This window comes from Anomalospiza imberbis, chromosome 3 (genome assembly GCF_031753505.1).
Source record: "Anomalospiza imberbis isolate Cuckoo-Finch-1a 21T00152 chromosome 3, ASM3175350v1, whole genome shotgun sequence".
Taxonomy (NCBI): domain Eukaryota; kingdom Metazoa; phylum Chordata; class Aves; order Passeriformes; family Viduidae; genus Anomalospiza; species Anomalospiza imberbis.
Window position 1 is genome coordinate 70,041,505 of NC_089683.1, and position 17,586 is coordinate 70,059,090.

The 17,586-nt window shown below is 38.2% G+C and overlaps 1 protein-coding gene across 1 annotated transcript in view; it reads left to right on the forward strand.

The window, feature by feature from the left end:
• Window positions 1-17,586, forward strand: part of NID1 (nidogen 1) — a 43,738-nt gene that overhangs the window by 11,638 nt on the left and 14,514 nt on the right. The window contains exons 6-13 of the mRNA XM_068185023.1: window positions 47-298; window positions 1,418-1,618; window positions 3,407-3,652; window positions 4,577-4,720; window positions 5,804-5,932; window positions 8,712-8,855; window positions 9,615-9,737; window positions 17,346-17,570. Of these exons, the coding sequence (XP_068041124.1) occupies window positions 47-298; window positions 1,418-1,618; window positions 3,407-3,652; window positions 4,577-4,720; window positions 5,804-5,932; window positions 8,712-8,855; window positions 9,615-9,737; window positions 17,346-17,570 (1,464 nt within the window). The remainder of the gene's footprint in view (window positions 1-46; window positions 299-1,417; window positions 1,619-3,406; window positions 3,653-4,576; window positions 4,721-5,803; window positions 5,933-8,711; window positions 8,856-9,614; window positions 9,738-17,345; window positions 17,571-17,586) is intronic.

Below are 17,586 nucleotides of genomic sequence, written 5' to 3' on the forward strand. Positions count from 1 at the left end.
GAGAGTACTATTATTTTTTTTCTGATGTATTGTATTGATTTGCCAGGTTCTCCTCAGAGAGTCAACGGCAAGGTCAGAGGAAGAATCTTTGTAGGAAGCAACCCCGTTCCAGTTGTATTTGAGAACACTGATCTCCACTCCTATGTTGTGATGAACCAAGGGCGTGCCTACACTGCTATCAGCACAATCCCAGAGACTTTGGGGTATTCTTTACTACCTCTTGCCTCTATTGGAGGTATCATAGGATGGATGTTTGCTGTGGAACAGCAAGGATATAAAAATGGATTCAGCATTACTGGTAACTTTTAAATTAAAATAATGTTCAAAATTGCTATACTTTTCTGTCTTAAAAGAAAATAAATGTGTATTTAGAAGCAATATAGGGTGAAAATACACATCTATTCTGAGCTGCAAAATGTTTTTTTGTAATCAAATTTGTCACCATTTTTCTTGTTTACCATATATAGACAATGGACCTTTTAATTTACTGTCAGTGTACAACAACTAAGCGTGTTAGAGAGAACATTGGCTTGGCCAGTTTCTGTTCAAGGAAGAGATTATTAAAAAGATATGGGGGGGCAGGTTGTTACTAGAGTGTACATAGTTACTAAATGGTCACTAAAAAAAGCTTCTCCTACATCTTCAAGAGATTTAATATGTTAAATCTCTGATTGTAGCAACAAAGCAAAAGAGAAACAGTGACCTGACCTCTTGAGGGTCTGAAGCGCTTTACAGCTGCTGCATGACCTGCAAATGATTCTGTTAGCTAGTTTGAGAGAAAGCCCTGCTCACAATTCAAGCTTTTCATAAGAGATTGAGAACAAATCTGGTTGGTTGTGCTGCTGTAGATTCAATCTGTTCTAGGAGAACATGTGTTTCTTTTTAAAATTTGATCCTTTACAGACTTGTAATACGAATTTAGTTGAACACAACTTTTGGTATGGGATTTTCTTGGATTTGATATGTTTGAGGCTTGTTCTGGAATTTATAACATACATTTCACTTGGTTTTGATTTGGAAACAGATGTACTGGATTTTTATTTTTTTTTATGTTTAACTCTCTGTACTCCTAATGGGAATTTTCTCTAAAATGTCTTTTTAAATGGTAGGATGAGGTCTACTGCTATTAGCTTAGTCAGAACTTCTTTTTAATTTTATTAAAACCCCACTGCCTCAGGGCAGGGATTTGTGATTTATCATGTGCAGTGCTTAAAAATATTTGCTTGCAGTATCCAAGTATATTATCAGTATACCTCTGAAAGTTATTTCATTAGAAACACAAGACATTAGCAATTGTGCTACATCAAAACTTGCAGACAATAGTAATTTATATTTTATCTACTAGAAGCAATATTTGGAATAGAAGGAATTGGAAACCTCTGTTAAATTCAGTGTTTCACCAATTCTCTTTCTTTAGGTGGTGAGTTTACACGGCAAACAGAAGTAACTTTTCTTGGCAACAATGAGAAGCTGGTTATAAAGCAGAAGTTCAGTGGCATTGATGAGCATGGTCATCTCACCATCAGCACAGAAATGGAGGGCAGAATACCTGAGATCCCATCTGGGGCATCAGTCCATATAGAGCCATACACTGAACTCTACCACACTTCCAGTTCTGGTAAGGTTCCATAAGAATGAAATTATAAAAAAGTGCAAAAAGCAGAAACTAAGAAAATCTGAAAAACATTATTTTATTCCCTTTTTACAAGTGTATTTAGGACCCTTTGACTTTTAGAAATTTGCATTTTACCCCTTAGGAAAAGGTTTCAAAAGAAGGTGGATTTTGAGTGGGACAATGCAAATATTTCTAATATTTTCATTGAAAAAATACAATTCTAACTTTCTCTGAACTGTTGTTTGCGAAACACTCTTGATTTCCCTTTTTGTTGGCCTTTTTTTATGCTGTTGATGGCAATGTACATGTGGTAAAGTTTTTCTCTGTAAGTCCACAGCCCTTTAGCCTTGTACTGGCATATAGCTTTTTGTTGTAATGTCATTAAGTGAGCTGTGATCTTTGAGACTAAACCCATTATTTACCAATATGTCTCATGTAAACTTCACTACAATGACTCTGCAAGCATTTATCAGTATTATTTGAGCTGAATTTTAACAACCAACTGGAAAATTACTTCTTAATTCCCTTATCAGTTTCCCACATTGTCTCTTAGTGCTCCTCTCTCAATTCCTTTATCACAGATCCTAGGTTTCCTAAGAGAACCATTCTTCATTCACTATTTACAGGGCAATCTTGTTTTGCTTAATTATTTTGCTTTCCTCTTCCTGGATAAAATTGCGGGTGTTTCAATACAGAAGGTAGAGAAGTGAGGTTGGAATGTTGCTGCTGGCCAGCCAGCCCGGCTGTCAAAGAGGAATACTACAGATGAGGCAGTATTCATGTGCCTGTGTGCACATGAATACAGGAGAGACTGCACTTTTGGTTGCTAGAGCTAGAAAATGGCGTGGTTACATTGTCACTGCCTTATATTTACTAATGTCTGAGTTTGGTAGCCAGTGATTAACCTGCTTGTGCTTTGCCTGTTGTTTTGGACTGGGAGGAGGAGGATGTAGAAGCAGCAGGAAGCTTCTGCTTTGTCCCGAACAACTTGAGAGTTTGGGCAGTGTCTGCTCTACAGAACAGTTGCCTACTTGGCAGAAATGCCATTCCCATGGAGGTAAAGTCAGAGGCTGGAAGGAGGTGTCCTTCAGGCTGGATTTGATCTACCAGGACTCAAACAGCTGCAATTCTGCTGTCCTATGGCATATCTAATAGACTTAGCAGAAATCCAGCTTTAGCCAGCTGCTGCAAGTGGATTGATATAGGTTTGTTCTGGTGTCCAAACAAAGAATAGTGGTGTACTGAGGACCTTTCTGTTGGTGGGAGGATCCACAAGCCCAGATCCTTTTGAAGAGTTTTGTTCACAATTTCTCCCAATGTAGAAAACTATTGTGAAGCATACAAGAGCTCTCAGACATGCAGCTTCTTCAGGGCTCTGTTAAAATCTAAGGCTAATAGCCTACAATGAACTAAAAGTGGGGTGTAGTTTAGGCTGGTGAGATGACTGTTGTCCTTAGCTTGGAGATCCATTATATAAATCCACCTAAAGGAACCTCTGAGTGCTGAGTTGAATTTTCCTTTTGTTAATTGGAAATCCACAAAGTCAAGTTAAATTTTTAAAATACGTCAAAATAAATCAAATTACTCATTTCTCAAACCTGTGATCCCTGAGAACAGAGTAAGTGTACTCAAGTGCTTGTTCCTCTTCATGGAAATACATCTACTTTCACAACCTCTAGCCTTTGAAATTCCCATTTGCACTACACAGACTGCATCCTAAGTCTACAGATAGCATTTGATAGGGTACTTTTGATCTCTGCTCTGATCAGTGTGTTTGCTGTTGTGTTGTAGTGATCACTTCATCGTCCTCAAGGGAGTACACGGTGACAGAGCCAGAAAGGGATGGAGTGACTTCCACATACACAGGTGCCTATCAGTGGCGCCAGACCATCTCCTTTGATGAATGCATCCATGATGACTCCCCCCATTCTGCTCCTGCCACTCAGCAGCTCTCGGTGGACAGTGTGTTTGTCCTGTACAACAGAGATGAGCAGATCCTGCGATACGCCATGAGCAATTCCATCGGCCCCATCAGTGGTACGTATCAATTGCAAATTTTGCTTTTTCTCTTTTGTAAGCAATTAAGTGCAGTCATCCTTTTTTTTTTAGCCTGCCCTAGCTGGGTGTCTATGAGTTAAATGAATTAATTTCATTATTTCGTAGCAGTCCAGATCCACCAGTGAAGGAGAGAAATAGAACTGTTGAAAATTTGTATTTTCACTTGAGAAAGAGTATTTTAAGTGATGCTCTGTTCTTGAAATTCACTGATGTTTATGTCTAATTCCTTGAAATACTCTCAATACACCACCTTGAATCTATTCACACTTGGATGCATGGAGTGTGTTGTTTATCTTTACCTAATTTGTAGTTCCTCTATTAATTTTTTTTGGGGGTGGGGGGGCATTGTCAGAGAAGAGAGCAAAAGAGGGGGGAATGGGATTTATCATGGATGAGTTTCTAGAATTTATCTTGAAACATGGCATTTTATCTTTGAATTGCAGTCTGCTTTTGAAAGGTTTTTTGGATGAGCTGTCCAAGCTTGCACTAATATCAGAAAGAAAGCAAAGAGACAATTTGAAAATGCACACCAGCTGAGTAGAAAACCAGGCTGTGCTCACTTTTTTTTGTTACAAAATAAAGTTTTTCTAATTAAATGAATAAACCAAGCTGTTAGGAATCATGTTTTGAGTCTTGTGTCAGTGACTGGAAAATTAATTTTCTTTGTCTTGTTCTTTAAAGAGGTTTTTGTGGCTCTTTTTCAACTCAGTAGTCCTTTGTACAAGTAACAAGGAATACAGGTGCTATTAAATACATATCTAAGATATCACCTGCAAGGCCCTTTCTTCCTGATGCAAAAATGTTTCCTTGTTTAATGTGCGTTATGAGCAACCTACTTCCTGGCCTTAACTGGGTGCTATTACTTGGACAGTCATCAAGGCTAAATACGGTCTCTCTTGCCAGATGGTTCTGCTGATATTAACCGGAATCCTTGCTACACTGGCACTCATAACTGTGACACCAACGCCGTGTGCCGTCCAGGAACTGGGAATCGTTTCTTCTGTGAATGTTCTATTGGCTTCCGTGGAGATGGAAATGTTTGTTACGGTATCAGAAGATTTCAATATGTTGCAAAATGAAAGCTAATGTAGAATTTCTTTTCCTTGGGGTATATTGACCCTCGGGACTAGCCATTCCTTCAAAATAAACTGCCCAGTGAGGCTGATTTTTAAGGTTAGAGGGTTGCTGGGCCAGGTATCTCAATAATCAAAGTAAGCAAGTTTGACTGTCTTGAAGAGTATGTTCTCCTATCTTGCAAAGCACCTTTCCCACCCAGTTCATCTTTTTATAAAACATGTGGGAACTTAGTTGTGAGAAATTTACTGTAATGCAAGTTCTGGTTAAAATTAGTCAACTAGGTTAAAAGTTCTCAAGGGAGATGAGAAATAGGAAATGTGTGTGCAGACAGAGCACAGATACGTGCAATTCACTGAAATAATCTTTTTCATTATCTACTTTAAAAATCCACTTCTTTTCCAAAAGATTCATATTTCCCAGTTCTGTCTAGCTCTATATTCCTAATGTATTTGGGTTTTGCCTTGCAATCAAACTAATACTCATTTTCAAGAGGTGAAAGAAAGTGTGTGTTGATGAAATGTGTCCTCCCTATTACCTAAAAAAGTTTGGGGGCTTTTAAAACCCAAAGCACAACTCTCTTTCCACTCCAACCCTTTAATCAACTTGCAAATGAAAACAAAGGACTGTCCCTTCCAGTCCTCTGATGCTGTGAGTTGGGCAGCAGTGGATTAGACATGTCTATGGATAATGAAAAGGGAAGGAAGATTTTTCTAGAGTTCATGCTCCCCCAGTAGTTATCATTGCTTCTGATCACCTAAGGCTGCATTTTCCTTGGCTTCTCTTTCTTCTGCAATTTCCCATGGCATCCCTTTATTACCCCGTGATAGAACTTCTTCTGGTTCGTTTTCTTCTTTTTGGTGCAGATTAGCTGAGGACACAGTTACCTCAAAAGTTATTTTAAGGTTATTAATATCTCTGAAGAGGTGTGGTCTATCCAAGCCATGGTCTAAGTACAGAAGGCTGCTATTAATCTAGAGTTCCCCACTTTCTATTTTTTCTGGCATCCATATTAAATGCATTTTTGTAATAACCGAGATCCTTTTAATACCACAGATATTGATGAGTGTTCAGAGCAGCCAGGGCTGTGTGGCAGCAATGCAGACTGCAACAACCAGCCGGGAACCTACCGCTGCGAGTGTGTTGGGGGATACCAGTTTGCAGCAGATGGGCGGACTTGTGTTGGTGAGTTTCATGTTTCTGAAAAGCATTTCCCACCAGCCTTTGGGCTGTGATCCCTCTTGCAGGGATAGAAAACACTGCTTCACGATCTGTGCTGATTTCTAGTGTGAGTAGAGCTCAGGAGTTTGAGCTGCAGCTCATGATTACGAGGTTTTTCTGCATTTTAAGTGCTATACTTTTGACTTTTTGGGGGTTTGCGTTTTGCTTCTTATGTCTAATCCAGAGTTCAATTTAACAGATGAGATTTGAGATACAAATTCATCCCTTGGACAAGATAGTTCACAGCTCTAAACCAGTGTGTCTTGGCTATTGCAGACTTACTCTGAAGTGATAATTTATCATGATGATGAAAAGGAGTTGTAGCTGTAGATCACTTCACTGTTAAAATCTTTGTGATTTGGCTCTTAGCTCATTTTTAATGGACCATTAAATAGCAAATTCAGTAGTTGTCACTGAACTAGTTTATTTTTTTGTAATTTAAAAACTTTTTTCTGGAGGAAGCCTGAGTTAATCTGTATTTGCTGGACTAAGGTTGTCCTAACAAGGGATATATTTTCTTGTTCCTCTTTGTGCCATTTTTCACTAAACTTATAGAAATTCCTTTTGGAAAAGGGAATCCACAATGGTAGATAGAAGAGGGAAAATGGCAAATAACAAAAAAGGAATAATGACTCTACCTTTAGAGCTGCAACTGTCAGGATAGAATGGAGACAAGATTTTTTTTTTTCTTGTTAGAATTTTATCTTTGCAACCTGACAGTAATTCTGTACCAACAAAACCTGTACAAATTCTTCTAGTAGGTCTGGAAGTTCCTCTTTCTTTTGGAAAGAAGTGAAAACAGCTGAGGATTTTTTGCCTCTGTTGTGACGACTTTGAGGTGGAAGTTTAGCTACCCTTTGATCAGCTAATGCATCCAGGTCGTTGCTCATTATACCAAGACTGTTCTTCAGCAAAGACTGAGGAGCCTTCATCTTACAGCAGAGTTGCATTACTTTCCTTGAGTTTCTGGCTTTGCATGCTGTGTTTTACACTCTGTTACAAGCCAAATTTCTCTGCTCCAGTAAGAATTACAATTCATGTCTGTTCCCTAAGTCACAGTGCACCCTAATTCTTTGTTCCAGTCAGAAAAAGGAGCTCCTTCTACCAAGGCTACTGGAAGGGATAGGGTGAGATGTGGAAGAGCAGCTTTATGTTCCTTCCATTATGTCCAACACTGCACTTTTGTGACTTGGACCTGAAAGGGAACATTCTTCCCTCCAGCCATGACTTCACCAGCTTCACTCTACCACTTTCCCATGAAGCTGATGTTCCACTTTTAGCAAGTGCTAAGTAATTCCTTGCCCAGCTTGAAGGATTTCAGTTTGAGCCCTTCCTTCAGCCAAAAACAAATTGCATTTTTAAGGCTGAAGAGAGGGAAGATAAACTCTAGTTTCCCAACAGATTGAAAATAAATGTCATGGTAATCTCTTCACAGTAGAAGGTCTCATAACCTGCCAAGAATATGAATCCCAGAAAGGACTACAGCAACCCTCTGTGCTTTTGCATGTTGCTCTGGAATACCAGTTCTGACTCAGCTCTTTTGGAACCAGCCCTTTTTTTCATACCAGCTGTGTGATTCACTGAGTAGCTTTATAAGAGATTTGTAAATAAATCTTGTCCTCCTATTTGTAGGATAAGAAACAAAAAGACTTAGAGACTCCCTTTGAGCTCCAGCTCTTACCGTATATATTTATAATACTGTTTTTAATAAATTTCTTTTTAATCTGAAACTTACTTCATCAAATAAAGACATTAATGATTCTAACAATGATGTAATTTTCTCCAGAGAAACAGAAAAAATGAGTGTTTTCAGATATGGCTCTGATAGAAGATATTTTGTTATTTCACTGCTAACACTCTGGTAATTTCCATCTGTGTGCAGTGATGAGATGAACATTGTAGAGTCTTGTCTTGGCCCCCTGTCAAATCCTTGTCATAATCGTGTAAAGACAGCCTCAGTGTTACAGCAGTTGGAACTCTGTTCCTAGATGTACACACTGGACACCCTATTTTCAGGTGTGAAATTTTTGTAGCATTTTACCTCTTCCTAGTTCAAGTACCATGGTTTCCTTCCCCCTTCTCTGACGTAATAGGTAAGCAGAGGAAGAGCTGCAGCAACTTCCTAAAACAATTTATGTGCAAAGTAATGCAGTGCCTTCAGAGCCACGGCTGTCAACATGAGAGAGTTATGAAAAGCTGCAGGTCTGGTCCCAGATCTCTCCAGTAGTTTACAAATATGTTTATCTCCCATTGAGTGAGTCACAGCTCGTATTTGTTGCCAAGTGACAGCAGCCCTGGGTCAGTACTAGGTTAGTGTAGCAGGTCATCTAAAGAATTCCCAGTGCGGTGAACTGGCCACTTAGCTAACATGTGAGGTAGCTCTGTGAGATGCCTTAGATTTCTTCATTCAGGACTCGTTTTCATAACCAAAGCTGAGATAAATATCTGTCACTATGGTAGCCTTTCTGCCCCATTCTATATTAACAAGCACCTGTGAGATGCTGAGGACAGGCAATTCATTGTAAAACATTAATAAGATTTAACACCACTGAAAGTGGAGATTTCAGAAAAAAAAAAAAAAAAAAAGCCAATCCCCAGAGCAAAAACCCTCTCAGTTCCTGGTTTCCTTTCTCTTCTGTAATCTTTCACAGATGTTGTTCTCTCATATGAACTTACTATGAGGCTTAGACTTTGTGAAGGAAAGTTCAGATTTTCATTCCTCTCTTACACGTTTAACCTGCAGCTGTGGAGCATGAGGTAAACCACTGCCAGAGGGGCACACACAGCTGTGACATTCCTCAGCGTGCTCAGTGTGTGTACACCGGAGGGTCCGCCTACATCTGCACCTGCCTCCCTGGCTTCTCCGGAGATGGGCGTGCCTGTGAGGGTGGGTAGCACCATTTATTGTGGGGCTTTTGTACTCTGCATTGCACTACTGGGCTGGTCTTTGTCATGTCCCATACCTACTTGTCATTTCAAGTAGGAAATTTCATAGTCTGAGTCCCTCAGGCAGGAATTTTTATTGACAATTTCTTTTCCTCCTCTCGCTTTTGAATTTACTCTTCAATGTTTGATTCATAGAAGATCCAAGATGAGGTAGCTGCAGGAATTGCAGTAGTTGCAGCTGCAAACCTTTATCTGCTGCAACTGTTTGCACTGTATTGGTTTAAATTACTAAGGTGGTGAAACAAAGTGCTCTGATTATGTAAAAAAAAAACAAAAAAAGCATTCTGTTTCATGTCAGTATGAGTGCAGTGGAAGACTTTTACCTAATTACATGTTGGAAACGTGGCTAGCCAAATCCTACTTCTCTTGCTATGTTAAGTAATTTCTTTGGGAAGTATGAACATATATGTCTAAAATACTGTGTGAGTTAATAATGTCTATTACCCTTTGGAATAGGAGAATCCTGGGATTTGCTGAGACAGAGAACCTAAAATATAGGCATACTTCCCCTTCCCCCTCTTCAGCCCCTTTTTAAATCTCCCTCGCATTTCTGTACTAGATGTATTTCCAAAGAACTGTCTGTCTAATCAGATACCCTAAAATAGGAGCCTGAAAACGTGACAGGTTTGTACTTTATTTCATCACTCTGGTTTGTCCATCAGAAGGAGCAGTCACCTGAGATTAAACTTTTCTTTTACAGATGTAGATGAATGTCAGCAGGGCCACTGTCATCCAGATGCTTTCTGCTACAACACTCCTGGGTCCTTCAGCTGCCACTGCAAGGCAGGTTATCGTGGGGATGGTTTCCGATGTGTGTTAGGAGGTAAAATTCTATAGTTCTTGAAAGTTGGGCCAGAAATATAACTTGAAATTTGGAGAATATATATATTTTAATTTGATTGCCTTCTGAAACAAAGTGCTACTTCCACATTGGTGTCTTTATTCTTCTAAATTCTTTAAAGTTTTGGACTTTAACAAGCTTGTGTCAAAATTGTATCTTGACTGCTATCGCTTTTATGTTTTGTTTATTCTATCCCCAGCAGTTTTCAGCCCCAAGCTGATACTATATTTTGAAGTTGCCTCCTGTAAAGGTTTAACAGTGGGGATGATTTGGTTTGCATACTCAGTAATCACTTACCATAAAATATCTGGAATTGTTGGCAATGCAAATGAATGCAATATTTACAGGAGAAAGTGAAAAATGAGACCAAAGTAATGAGGCTCTTGTCTGCAGTAAGATCTAGATGCCTACAGCCTGTGGTCTAGGAAGACTACAGTTTCCAGCTGGCACTTGTTTCTGTATTTATCCAGATTATTCTCTATTTAGGAGAAAGTTCTTTACCCTCACACTTCTGTTTCTCCATTGTACTTTGAGGCTTGAAGTATAAAACTCATCTTGAAGGTATGCATTAAAAAAAAAAAAAAAGAAAGAGGAAGGAACATTGGAGCACAAGGTAGCATTGTTATTTTACTTTAATTCAACAGCATGGCAAACCTATGGGACAGCTCTCAGGTTTTGTAGATAGTGACTCTTTCAGCCAGGAAGTAAACACTAACTTCTCAGTATATTCAAACCAAATTCTTCTTCCTCTAAGATTCTTGCTGGTGGGCATTTCTCAACAGGCTGAAACTCAAACTGTGCAGTCAAGAGTAATAAGAATATCCTCAGACCAGAAGGAAAGAAAGGGTTTGGGTGTTTTGTTATTTTTGATAGTGGAGGTGCTTGCTTCAAAGTGCTTGTCTCTGTGGCATGATATTGCTACCTGAGACTTAATTATTTTATTTTGCCTCTATATTGCCTAATTCTGAATTTCTGACCTTTTTTTTTTTCCACACTTGGATGCTCAGCTTTTGAAACCAAAAGGCAAAGGATTGTACAGAGGAGAGAAAAAAAATCACAAAGTTGATTCTAGTTTTAGATCATACTTACATGACACTTGACCATGTGCACAGTAACATGTTATGTGAAATCACCCGCTGCTTGTAGATTTTTATATCATAGGTAAATTTCAGGAGGATTTCAAGTGTTTAATTCTGAGGCATAGCTTTCGCCACTTTGTCAGTCTTTTAATATAATTTTTAACTGACATTTCATGCATGATTACCCATGTGTATTTTCATTTTAGTTGAATGAGGAACTAACTGGTGTTTATGACCTGTGTCAAAATATTTAGCTATCCAGCTGATAAAACCAAAATTATTTCTCCTAGAGGAGAAACTTGATGTGAACAGTGTGAAGCAAATCAAACCTTAAAGCTTCCAGTTCTTCAGGCAGAAATGTAGAGGCAAAAACATTGCTTTCATGTCTGCCATGTGCCCTTTGTAGATGAAACAGGTGGCTTGGTAGACTGATATTTGCAATCAGACAATTAACTTCCTTACAGGGACACAATTAATTTCTTCTGAGTATATATGATGATTTACTTAAGTAGGGGGGTTGTTTTGTTATTCTTAACACCTTTTCTTATGTAGTGGTTAGTGTGTCTACTCAGCTGCTTAAGCACATGGTATTATTTTGTAGTTACTATCTTCCTACTTACCCTGTGCACTCTTTCACTTTCTGTGCTCAACACAATTGTCTTGAATAGGGATTTTTCCATCACACAATTTTAATAGCAGTAACAAAATATTTTCATGAATTTTGTATCTGCTGTTTTAGTGGGTGGAGATCTGCCAGGCTTTTAGTCTTCATATATGCCTCACTGATACTTTGTTTAATATGGTTTTGTATTACCAGTGAAAGACAGGCTTTAGAAACATGTGTATTGATTCTCTGCTCATTAAATGTTCTGAGCAGTAAAAAAAATCTGAGTAGATAAGAAGTCTCGCTTTTGCTGAATTGTGACTGAAGTACAAAATATATGTGTTGCAAAGATAGTCTGCAGCAATGGCAATGTTTACAACTTAGCAACTGCTCCCTTCTTAGAGTTAATAGAACAATAGCTGCCCTTGGGGTGTCATCTGTTGCTAAAGCTTTAGTGCTTCTAGAATGGCTGGATCCATCAGTTAATCATTGCCAGGGACAGAAAAAAACTATACTTTCTGAAGCCTCACAAAAGTAGTTTTTGTTTACTCTAGCATTCGAGTTGTTTCCGAATGGAGATTGCAGAGGAGGCTGTATTGTATTCAGCTGTAATTAGAGACCCTGTCTCCCACTTCTTACCCAATAAGGTTTTGATCTGATAAGTCTCAGTGTAGTAACTGAAGTGTTTCCTGGTTGTTAATAGTATGGAAAGTTTCATTCATCCAAATACTCAGTTCTTTTCGCTGTTCTCTATTCCAACCCATGTGTACAATTACTTGCTTGTTTGGTGTCTTTATTACTGTATGAAACCTACTGTTAAGTCTCAATGGCAACTCTTGAAACTAGTAGTCTAACAAAAAAAATGGATTTGAGTCACAGACATGGGAATGTCTGCAGGAGTGAACAGGCAGGTTAATGAAAGAGTTAATGATGCTGGAATGTCCTGCTGCTCCGAGCTATTAAGCAAGCCTGTACTTCATTATTTCCTCACGCTTCATTTTTCCATTTCAAAAAAAACAGATGTCTGAGTGTTTCTACCCCTACAGACCCCAGACACTGTTTACTAAACAGTAACGAGACTGGATTCTTGGAACTAGGAACTGTTAAGAGGTATTCTCTGATCATCTGTGTGCAACTGGTTTCACATGAGAAACACACTTACCAGGACAAAACTGTAAGTGAGGAATTACAAAGGAAAATGAAGGGACAAAGGGAAGCTTTTCCATTTGGATTTTTAATTTTTTTTCTACAGCATCTGAGGACAGCAATTAAAAATGTCAATATAAGTCATTGAATAAGAGAAGTCCATACATCTGAGTTTCTCATCCTTTTATTCATCTTCCATCTTTTTTAAGAAAAGTCCATAAATCATTTTCTACATTGCTGCTACAAGAGCAATCCTCTATGGCTAAAAAAATAGCTTGAATGTTTGTATATGGCTTTAGTTTGGTTTTTTCTCCATTCTGTTTCTTTCCTCATATATGTGAAAAATGTGTACTTGTATGTTTTTCATCTCATCTTTCCACATTCAGGCCACTTCCGTTTTCATTTTTACAAATTCCATAATCTATTTCAGTGACTTTTAAATTTCAGATTTCTACTGGTAATTCATGAATCAACTGAAAAAAAAAAAGTTTAATACTCATCAAATACAAATTACTTCTTCTGAAGAAGGATCATTCAGCTGAAGTTCAGGATGCACCATTCTGTGTATCTAGTCTGACTTGTACTGTGTTCCACAGTCCACAAATTTTCATTGCACCTTAGTTCTCTGTTCTGCTCTACAGCTTCTGTCTTAAGAGTACTTTTCTGTACACTCATTCAATTTCTCACTGTTCTTTTGAACTGTGGTTGCCAGAGCTGGATGCAGTATTTCTTGAATCACCTCCATAGCCTCATACTCTTCTCTATGCCCTGTGCTGAATTCTTATTTATACTCTCTCACAATCCCTACAGCACTGAGCTGTGATGTGCTGATAGCGTTTTTGGGTTGTAATTTCAAAGATTAATCTATCTTTAGAGGCTTGTCTACACAGTTTATTCCAAGAAGTATGACTTTACATTTACATCCTGTCCTTCTCATGAGGCCTGTTTCACTTCCACAAATGATGCAACCTACAGTTGTCTATCTTCCTCTGGAATCCAAATGATGGAATTAAATTTCTTAATAGGGAAATTTACAAGCAATACTAAGGCAATATGGGAATTTACCAAAGATACTGCTACTCATGACATTTGACTTCTGACTCAGATAATTTCTTTCAGTTTTTAATTATTTGCCAAATTAAGTGCTTAGTTTCCAAAATGAAACAGTTCTGTGGGCATAAATAGAGTGCTGTAGGAAAACACAAAGCTATTAGGTCCATGTATTACTTTCAGCAGTCAAGCATCAACTGCAGCAAAATGCAGTGAGGACGGGGTTTTACTTAATTTTACAGCAAATGCTGATTGGTGATGTTTAAATGCATATACTGAAAAATACTGTAACTTGATCCTGCTGTTAATGTAAAGCTGATGTCCCCCCTGCTTTTTTTCACCACCAATGATTACCTAGGTCCTGCTTTTCCTGGTTGTTTAATCTCTGGCAGAATGAACTAATCCTGGTGTAACCTTTTTTATCATCATTGACATGATCATTTGCCTAGCCTTTCAAATGTGGGTTTCAAGAATGATGAGAACCTCCTGAAAATCAGGGCTAGTTATCCCTGTATATGAAGCCTTAAAACAGGTGTGGCTTGTTTTCCATTTGCTACAATCAGGTGCAGTAGTGGATGTACCAGCACCAGGTAGGTGTTATTTGCTCTTTTCACTACCAGTTGTATTTAATGGAATTTTTATTCATGCCAATCAAGAGATCAGAGAACTCTCCTAATTCTAATTGTTCTGTATCTTTGAAGAGTCTTGACTGGATTAAATACTACAATACTTACGTTAAAGGCAGGCTTACTAAAAAAACACATTTAGGCTGCTGTAGTAAAGGAAATTTTCTGGCTCTTAGGTTTGTGTCAGGATGCTGGCTTAAGAAGTAGTCATTGTGCTGCCTAAGTATGTGCCCTTTCTTTCATACTCATTTTGCCTAGCTTGTGCTGTTAGCTCATCAGCACAAGAAATGTGCTTTATTTGTTGTGTCAATCTCATCTTTCAAACTCTGCCATAGCTAGACTAATTTCAGAGAGTTAATTAATGCAATTCAAAACTTGTAAAATCAGAGCATCTTCTCCTAACCTCACTGAGTAAAAGGTATGGCAGTGTAAGCAGACTATTTATCCCAGCCCCCTGTCATCTGTATCCAATATTATTGTGCCTTCATTGTTGCATAGGCCAGAACACTGGATTGGGTTTCGACTCACATTTCTTTAGGTGCGTCTAAACTGTAAGCATAGTAATCCCTGGCCATGATTCAGAGGTAAGAAGAAAAAAAATGGAGAATGGGTTCCAAATGCTTGGCTGAGCTATCCTTTAGTTTAGTAACTTGTTTGGTTTATAAATTTTAATACTTGTTAAATTCATATTAGAGAGTCAAAAATAATTGTTGAAAGACAGGTTAAAATTATTGAGTCAGCACAGATGAACATGGTAACCCTGGCTTTATTTCTTTTCAGAATGTCTGTTTGACATAGCTTGCTTACTGTACTTGATACTGTTTATAAAGCAATCACTAGTATAAGGGGTTTTCATGAGCAAAGAAGTAGTAAAATACACATTTATTCCTAAAAGTGAGTGTCAATAGGGTATTTGCAAATATTTTTATGCAAGTAAAAATTCAGCATTGATGGATTTTTTTAGAAAGAACCAATCATATGCTCTGCCTTCTAGAAATTCAATACTGATTTTGAAAATTTTTTTTTACAAGTCTCTTGACTTTAGTGTTGTTATGTGCATAAGCAAACCATTTGTGAGATTGGTCTTACTGCAAGTTCTCTTAAAAAATACAATCAGAATTCCTGAGTAAAATCTGCAGATATTATTGTGAACATTGTCTTGAAATTATAACAGACATTGATACTTCAAGGCGCCAACAACACTAATATATTTTATGTGTAACCACTGGATCCTATCTGGGAGTGTATACACCCTCCTTTCCATAATTCATATAGAATATTGATTGAAAACCTGTAACCTGTTGGCATACCCTATTTTTATGAGTTTCTGATGCGAAGAAGAAAAGGAACAGTTTCTAACTTTTTTCTTGTATCCTACTGAGGAGGAGTTAATAGTGTTTCTCAAAGCTGATAGGATTAAAATTATGAATTTTTTTCTGCACTGGACAAAAATATGTGTGGGGGGTAGTTTACCAATACTTGGTGTTCCCCCTGCTTTCTCCCATGAACTGTGCCTATAATGAGAGTTTAGAATAAAAAAACCTGTGGCAAAGCCATCTGTTTACTGGAATCAACATTTCTTTTACCTGCATACTGCATAGGACACAGAATACATGAAAACAAAATGTGAGACAGATAATGGAGGCTTTCCCACAGGGCCTGGTTTTGTAGGTTGATTCAAGGCTCTCCACCACCCACGTTAAAACTGATGCCAAATATTGCAGTTGTTCAGTGAGCTGTTCTCCAGTCATTTATATTTCTCTAATTATGTCCAGGTGCATGAAACTTGTCCAAAGCTTTTGCTTGCATAACGAGTTTAAACATCAATAAAAACCTCCCTTCTTTTTACAGAACAGAGATTTACACCACAAGAGTCTGTAGATGCATGGGATTAGCTTTTTGCTCAGCTGGGGTCAGTCTAGTCTGAGCCACACAAAACTAATCCTGTCCTAATCTTGGCAGTGTAAAAAACAAAGAAAGGAGTAAATGGAAGTGTAGTGTTAAAGACTCTTCAGCAGACAGTTTGTGCTAAGTATTTCTAAATGTCTGTAGAAATCATTGACAGGGAAAGGATACTCTCCCATAATTACATCTTTCTCTCTCAGGGATATCAAGTGCATGGTAAAACCAAGCCAGATTTCTTTGTCTGGACAAGGAAATATATTATTTTTATTGTGTTCTTTTAATTTCATTGTTCTTTGGCTTCTAGAAGATATATTGATCCAGATGACTTTCCCTACTGCATGATAGATAATATAAGAAGGTGTATATTTTAGTTCAGACTATTCTGTAAAATTGAAACATAAAGAGCCAGATCCCTGAATGTCCTGATCTGACATGTGCAAAGTTTCTTTCCTCTGTAGTCTCAGCAGTAATATATATGCATGTGATGAAGCCAATGTGCGTGGTATATTTCTCTGTGCTTCACCAGAGAGTGGACAGCCTGCCCCTGCAATTTCTTTCTTAGATTCAGAAGAATCAAATGAGTGCTCAAACTTCATAACCAAACTTTAAAAACCTAATATACATCATAGCAATTAATTGCTTCACCTCCTAAGATCTGTAGAGAATCTGGCATCTGCCTCATGTTGTGGTTTTCTCTTGTGGCTTTAAAGGGAATCTCAACTTTTAGCATTACAAAAAAACCTTCAGCAGCTGTAGGGTATGTCTAATTAGTCACATTTTGAAGCCCATGGTTAATTGCCAGTGAGTAGACATCGGGGTCAAAAGTCAGACAGAATGTTCTTGCTTATTTGCTTCAAGGAGAACAACCATGTTTTCCAGCTCCCGTTTATGACCTTTCAATGACAAAAGATGCAGGGGACCTGTCTGTTCTCTTTTAAACTAGGCAGTGAAAGATAAAATAAGTTTAAGGCACATATGTCACACTTAAATAGGGCAGACTCATTGAAGCTGTTCTGAAGTCACATGCCTTCTAGGTTTGGAACAGTGTCATGTTCTGCTAGAGGTAAGAATTCTTGTGTATAGGTGGTCAGCATATGTTAACTGTTAATGGACTGTGGTTATTTGCTAAAACAGAAATATTCACTGGGGTTTGTTTTGTTCTGTTCATTATTTTCCCCAGAAGTAGAAAAGACCAAATGCCAGCATGAACGTGAAGTAGCTCTTGGTAGCGGAGGTGCTTTCTTCCCGAGGAATGTAAGAGTTGGTCACTTCATTCCCCAGTGTGATGAGCATGGGAATTACCTACCCACTCAGTGCCATGCTGGCAGTGGATATTGCTGGTGTGTGGATAGGGATGGAAATGAGATTGATGGCACCAGAAGCGGTCCAGGAGTTCGACCACCATGTAAGTGGCTGAAGCA